The 7,316-nt window shown below is 46.9% G+C and overlaps 1 protein-coding gene across 2 annotated transcripts in view; it reads right to left on the reverse strand.

Annotated features, from left to right (window-relative positions):
- Positions 1-7,316, reverse strand: part of SORL1 (sortilin related receptor 1) — a 70,626-nt gene that overhangs the window by 30,207 nt on the left and 33,103 nt on the right. For both annotated transcript variants that reach the window (XM_019547056.1, XM_019547055.1), the window contains exons 20-24: positions 6,343-6,481; positions 4,361-4,534; positions 4,154-4,267; positions 3,163-3,285; positions 1,859-1,978 (exon numbers count right to left, since the gene is read on the reverse strand). In XM_019547056.1, the coding sequence (XP_019402601.1) occupies positions 1,859-1,978; positions 3,163-3,285; positions 4,154-4,267; positions 4,361-4,534; positions 6,343-6,481 (670 nt within the window). The remainder of the gene's footprint in view (positions 1-1,858; positions 1,979-3,162; positions 3,286-4,153; positions 4,268-4,360; positions 4,535-6,342; positions 6,482-7,316) is intronic.

Below are 7,316 nucleotides of genomic sequence, written 5' to 3' on the forward strand. Positions count from 1 at the left end.
CAGCATTTTCTATATTATACCCATAACTTGTTTTTGAACTATAGTTTATATATTAGAGGGAAGTGCAACCTTGATTGGCAGTGGTAGATTGGCTCCCACATCCTTGGATTAGAGAGTTCAGGTGTTAATTGCTTCCATATTAAACACTTGCATCTCGTTTTTGCTGTGACTTGGATCTTGTTATGCCTTTATCCTCCAAATTAAGAAGTCACCTATCATTTTGAGATCATCTAAATACTTGACGTTTTTTAAACAAAAAACGTCAGAGAGGAGGTAATAAATGCTCAGTGGTTAGAAAGAGGGGTTGGGTTGTAGTGTGTGCTCAAGAGTCTTCTCATTTTAGCTTTTTGTTGGTGTAAACTTCACTCTCTTTAGGCAGAGTCTAGCATGTAAGTGGAGAATCAAAGCAAGGCTTGATGTAATCCTGGTTGCAATTAGGTGCAAATCTAGTTACTCCATAAATGTTGCACTAGTGTATGATGTGAATGAAAGTGGATTTGTGGCTTTAGCACATGAATCTTTATTAGTCGTGTCCACTTCAGGTCTGAAGCTGGAAGACTAGGGTGAAGAGCAGCCAGGCCATGTGAAGACCAGTGGCTGTCTGAGCTAAGCAGCCCCTTCTCCAGGATAAATGAAATCACTTAGAAGTTATAAAGAACCCCTGTCTCCTTCATACTAGTTAATGGTCACAAAATGATCACAGGTGAAGCAGGGAAATTAGGTCAGTGCACACCAGCCTTTCTTCCCACTGTAACCACCAAGCCCTTTTCAAGGGAAAGTGTCCTTATTCATAACTCCAGGACCAACGGCACCCTTGCGTCTACTGACTGAACAGAACTTGTAAGGCAGTGTAAGCTTTTCAGTTCTTGCAAGCAAGGAAAGGGCACTATGGCCACAACACTGGGATCTGCCAGGGCACCCCTGCAAAAGTATGAAACGAAGGAAGCACTCGGTGAAGAGTCAGCCAACATGCAACAATTAAGTTGCAGGACTCAACATATTGGAAACTAATTATGACTGAATAGGTTCTTGGCCTAATATGTAAATGCTATGCACCTACCACACCCGACTGGCAGGATACTTGGCACAACTCAGATGGGGAAACCAAGCCATAGAATCTAAACAGCTTGGCAAAGTCTCTCAGTAACTTGTCTGCACTGGGATCAAACACAGGATCTGGCCCTGAGTTCAATATACAAGACCACTGATTCTCACTCAGGGTGCCCCGAGATCCTTTCTGGGGTGTCACAGGGTGCTGTGCAGTATTAGCAGTGTGCAAACACCTACACATGATTCGCAAGATAAACTGCGAGATTTCAAATAAGAAGCCATAGTGTCAAAACCATTCTGGCCTGCTGCGATCTTTCTGAGTTTGTTGCAAGGGAAGAACTGTTCCATTATTTTTCCAGAGTTAAAAGACAAGTGAAAGCTAAGAGCTGACATTTTCAAAAGAGAGACCTGAGCCTAACGAGGGGTGCCTTGAGACCAAAAAGCTTGAGAACCACTGTATTACACTACGGGGTGCTCTGTGAAGAGCTGATCCAAAGCTGTCCTTCCACTGACCTCAAAGGACACTGGATCTGTCCTTTACTTTCAGGAGGATTCTGCTTTAAACCTCACGCCACTGCCAATCAGCATTACCTTACAGTAGTCACTAGTGCAAAATGCAGCAGCGATCTGGCAGTGGCAGTTTCAATCTCCTGCCTCTGAAGAGTTAAACTGACATCTTCCCACATAGGCTGCTCTCTTCTATGCAAAGCGCTACCCTAATACAACCCCTTTAAAGATGCTTAAAGCAGCTGACAGCTCGTAATGAGCAATTCCAGCACAGGGTTATCGATCATATCAAAGGGCTTACCAGTGCAGTTTGCTTCGTCTGACCAGTCCCTGCAATCGTTATCACCGTCACACATCCAGGAAAGACGAATGCACATCCCCGAGCTGCAGCTGAATTCATCATTTCTACACTGGTGAGCCTCTGTGGACAAAGCCCATGGAGTTTAGAGGGGGTGGAAATCCAACACGAGCTACTAGCTGAGCAGGACAGGCTGAAACTACACACCCGGCAGCCTAAGTGTTCACAGTCTTGAAAGACTGTTTAGCATGTGGTTTCTAGTCCCGAAAGACCAAAAGTGACCACGTCATTCTGATTCCCATCCTCTGTGCTCACTTGGATTTAACAGCCCACCTCTCATGAACTCTCCAAGGCAGACAACCTGCCAGCTGGAAAAGCTGAGCACCATGCACTCCCGTTCAAGCGGCTGCGAGCTGCAGGGGCCTCAGAAAACGGAGCCGTGAGCCCCCTTTGCAATCTGGGATTTCAAGCTCTTTTGCAAGGGTTATAATGACCTGGCTGGGTTATAAGTGCAGCACTGTTTTCTATCACAAACTGGAGCCACTTGACATTGTGCCATCGACTGTTTAATAAGTTAATAAGGGCTTTTGTTTGGTTTTCATGGGAGGAGGCTGGGGCTGTTGATACAGCAAGCTCTGGCTCCTATCCCTGCCTGCAAAAGCCCCTGGAGAACTAAGGGTTTCTTTCCTTAGGAGGCACTGGGGTAAAGGTGTTACTGCCACACCCCTTCATCTGCAGCCATGGTGGCTTTTGGTGACAAAGCTCTTGGAGCTGTGCGAGGTACGGGGAGGGGATGGGGGTGTCTCAAGGTGTTTTGGCATGAGTCTCAGATGAAACATGAACATGGCAATGTCTAATCCTGGCTTAAGTACCTGGAGGAGGAATCTGAGGGCACTGATACAAGAGCCCCTTGCTGGCTCAGAGCATGCCTCAGGGAGGTGGGAGGAAAGGGGCTATCACTGCAACTTTCTTGCTCCGTTCTCTTGTGCAACCCACCCCCTTCCAGTGCACAATGCTGGCACTAGCAAAGGAGCAACCTAGATGTGTGGCAGGGGTTGGACTGTGATGAGCTGGTCAGTGCGAAACGTGGGTGTCTCCCCAGGCTCTCCTTAGAGCTAGAGGCCCTACCTTGCACAGGAGCTCTCTCCTCTCTTCCTTCCAACTTTTCTATCCCGGTGAGAGCAGGTTCACATTCGGGAGTGTGAAAAGAACAATATAAGGCAAGGCTTTTTTTCCCCCCTCGGATGGAGGAGGGGAGAGACATCTGACGGAGACAAACAGCTCCTGGCTCTCCTCAGCGTACTCACCACAGTGACTTTCATCGCTGTTATCTCCGCAGTCATCCTCAAGGTCGCATTTGTAGGACAGCAGGATGCAAGTCCCTGAGCCCTGGCAGTGGAACTGAGTCTCGGGATCGCACACTGTTGTGGCTAATGCATGCACGAGGAGACAAGGGAGAGGATTCAAGGTTGTCATTTAAAAAACTCCTCCCACCACCCAAACTCACCTGTCAAGTGCGTTCAAATAAAAACAAAGAAAAATGCAATGAAGGAGGCACCCATCATCAGAGCTACTCCCACTACCCTTACAACTAGCTCAATTAGAAACACACAGCAGGGTGATGATATGCTCACTGAACTCCTCCTAGACCTGCCAGGCTAGGGGTTCGTGGTCTGTCCTGCAGACGGAGCTGAAGCCAATTGCACCCCGCAACACCCCCCAGCAAGCCCGGAGAGAGAGCCCGTCAGCCAGAGAAAAGAACAGCTAAGGGGGCAGTCTTCAAAACTGACTTGTCCTCACCAAGATGAGCCTTTTGGTCTGAGCGTGTAGCAGGTGGGCAAAGAAGCCTGCTGTTAAGACGGGTCAAGCCTGGATTTTGGCATGTTTTCATTTGTTTGTCCATAAAGTCAAACTCTGAAGAAGGATAAAGGCTTCTGACTCTGAGCTGCAGGTGCCGACATGCCTCGGGCACAAAACAAGTTCTAAATCCCGACCCAAATTTTGAAGTTGTCTCCATTTATATAAGGAGCGAACCAAACCCCCAGGCCTTGGGAAGGCTCGGCTACTTCTCTCACATCCTGCGTTCACTGGGTCTTGCCTGATTTTTCTCTCAATAGGCGGCTTTGTCCTTTAATGCACCGGGGCATTTTCTATTAGGTGGTCAAGAAGCTGAAAGGCTTGAAAGGAACATGGATTGATCGTAACTTCTCCTTCCTCCATCTTTGGTTACAGCATTTTACTTCCCAAACTGGCCCAATAAACCGTCCCGCATCAGGGCGCGACCTGGGGGGCACTTACGGCAGTTTTTCTCGTCGCTCATGTCTCCACAGTCATTATCGTTGTCACACTGCCAGATGCTGTTTATGCAGTTCCCATTGAAGCATCTGTACTGGTTGGGCAGACAGGTGTTTTCTAGAGCACAAACAAGCGGTGGTTAGTGCCAATGCCATTTTTTTGGGCCAAGTGATTTGAACTCATCTACTGCTACCCCGGATGCAGATTTACCTTCCTTTATGCAGGTGGTGTTCTTCATCCGATAGCCACGGGGGCACTCGCACCTCACTTCCCCCGATGGGAGCAGGCTGCTGGCGACTCCCTCTGGGCACTTGCAGCTCCTGCCATTGTTTGATTTTGGTAAGCAGAGCAGGCTGCAAGGCTTGGCAATGCAGGCATTCTGCCCTGTTTGGGGGGAACACCATCAGTATCCTGCATAGAGCCTGGGCCTTGGTCTCAGATCACCCCCTTGGTTCAAGCGGCTCTACTGGCTTCTCTGGAAACCAGCCCTACAGGGTTAGGTTTGGACTCTGGCCCTGGGAGATACAGTTTTACACTCCTTTGGACTTCGGGAGCATGTTTTCTGCCTTGCAAGATAAAACCCACTGGTATTAGTGAGAGTACGTGAGACCCACCACACAGGTACGTTGTGAACATTCGTTATGGGGAGGCAGAAGGCAAATCAAACTGTTTGGGCCAGAGACTGCCTTTGCCTTTATCATCTGGGATCATAACACATTTGAATCCCAATGCCTGACTGGGGCTCCTATGCTCTCCTGCAATACATGGAACTGGTAACACTAGCCCAAAACTGAGACAAGCCTCTTCCTCTCCTCTCTGCTTCATGTTTCATTTTAACTCCTTAGACTTCTCAAATCCAGGTTTCGGGGTCACTGCCCATTTCTGAAAAGCGAGACTAGAAAAGGGCCTCAAAGCCTTTGCCTGTTGTTTGCAGGGGCTGCAGTTCAGAAAAGTTTAAGAAGTGCAAGCCTCTCTGTAGTCAGCTCAAAACAAATCCCCTTCCAAAGACTACGTACGAAAGGACCAGAGAGCAAGGAGAGGCTATCGCTGGCTTCCATGTGACCAAGAGTGCTTCAAAACACAATTGCTCAAGTGCCTGTTAATCTGCGTTTACAGACTCTTTCAGATTAGACTGAGAGCCTGCTGAGGCTTAAGCGTAATTTAACAGTGATTGCTTCAAAGTGATGAGAAAGAGTCCACATTATTTCCAGGAAGCTGGGACATCTTGGTGGAAACGGTCTATACATGGGCCTGAGGTCATCCAAAGGTGCTACTTTAAATCCCTATTTGGATGCATCTGCTGTAGCTCTATCCAGACCTGTAACCCTGAATGCTCTGTATCTGTGTCAGTGTCTCGTCAAAAGGGAATTCCTTCTCCAAGCTATTAGTGTTCACGTTATCATGTACGCTTTACTGTGTATTTACTGTGTATCAATAAAATTTACCTATTATCAAATGCAGAGGTCATGGTCACTTTTGAGGGTTTGGATCTGCCCCAAACAAGCTATCTGGGTCATAAAACCAGTGCCAACAAACTCAAGGTCAAGAGGGGCAAGGCGGGTGGGGGGTGTTGCTTACTTGTCTCTCAGGCTGAGACTCAACAACTCATTTCATTCAGGGTTACTAATGAGCTATCAGATGTTAATAACTATTAGCAACTATTGAACTGATGGGACACAAAGAATGTATGAGAGAGAATGAGAGAGACACATCCTCTATGATTTTAGCGCTAAGCTGTGATAAAGACATAACTACATACACACATCACACGGTTATGCATCTCCCAGAAAGGACCACTGTCAACAAAGAGTCATTTCTTAATATTACAGCTAAGGTTTCAAGGTCTTCAAGAGGATTCAGGTGCATTTGCACAATGGAAATCTGAAGAAGGATGAGCCAGGGGTTAGAGCTTAGAGATGGGACTTGGAAAACAGACGGGACTTGGAAACTTGGTTTTCAATTCCCATCTCTACCACAGACCTCCCTGCAATTTTGGGCAAGGTTTTCAATGCATTAGCTTTGCATGTGTAAAATGGTTAATTACTCCGTGTAAAATGGGTAATTACTCAGACAGACGCACACCTACAACCCGCTTCGTGGAATTCAACATCCACAAGACTTTGTTGACTTTTGAGCATCTCAGCCTTACAGTTCACATAGGAAAGGATGGGCAAACACACACTCGCAATTACCTGTTGTCTTCCCCCTGTAAAAGATCTTCATATCCATGATCCCATTTAATTGGCCAACTAGAATCTCCATTCTCGACCCGCTGTACTTGGATGCTCTAAAAATGCTCAGCTGTGACCAGTCGTTCCAGTAGATTTCATTCTGAAACACAAGCTTTGCTTCTTAGTGCAAACTAGACTTTGGTGCAGCTAAGCAAATATAATGGACTCGAAATGCTGGGACCTCCCCAAACCATTTTGTTTTTGGAAGAAGATTTAAAAATCAGGAATTCCTGCTTAATTCTCACTGTTAATGAAGCCAACTAATGCAGACAACCAGTTTCACAAAGTCAGCTGGAGAGTAATGTCTCCTGTTTTACAGACGTTGATGGTACCCTGGAGGTTTCATATATGGCTAATGCTATTTTAAACTTGTCTCTTGTTTTTCATGCAACTTTGAATCACAGTGCAAAGCTGGGGCACTGTTCCCTGGTTTACAGATGGGGACCCTGGGATGTATTGCTTTCAAATGATCTGCCAACAGCTTTCTGTCTCTTTCTCCATTACTGCTTGTTCCTGCTTGTATGGAAACAACAGGGTAAGTGTGAATAAAACTTAGTATAGCATGAATATGAAGCTAGGCTCAGACAAGAAGGCAGCTCTCCAGGCTACCCTGGCTCTCAACCTGAGACTCTCAGGAGAATGGGTATATTGGAATCCTTCTTAAAGCCAAAGCAGTTAAGATGGGCCTCAACTAGACCTGTGCAGAACTGAAAGGAAAGCCACCTCTGCTGACAACAGCACAACTTCACTAAACCAGGACAAAGCTTAAAGTGAGCCTGGCACCACCTCACACTGCCTGCTGTCTATCACAGTTTCAATTCCAACCTGGGGTAATTTGAGCTGAGCCGGGCTCTGAGATTTGGGGGTCTGTGAGAACATGTTTCATAGTTGGTCGGGTCGGAAGGGACCTGAGCAGATCATCGAGTCCGACCCCC

Source organism: Crocodylus porosus, unplaced genomic scaffold, assembly GCF_001723895.1.
Source record: "Crocodylus porosus isolate Cpor-Errol unplaced genomic scaffold, CroPor_comp1, whole genome shotgun sequence".
NCBI lineage: Eukaryota > Metazoa > Chordata > Crocodylia > Crocodylidae > Crocodylus > Crocodylus porosus.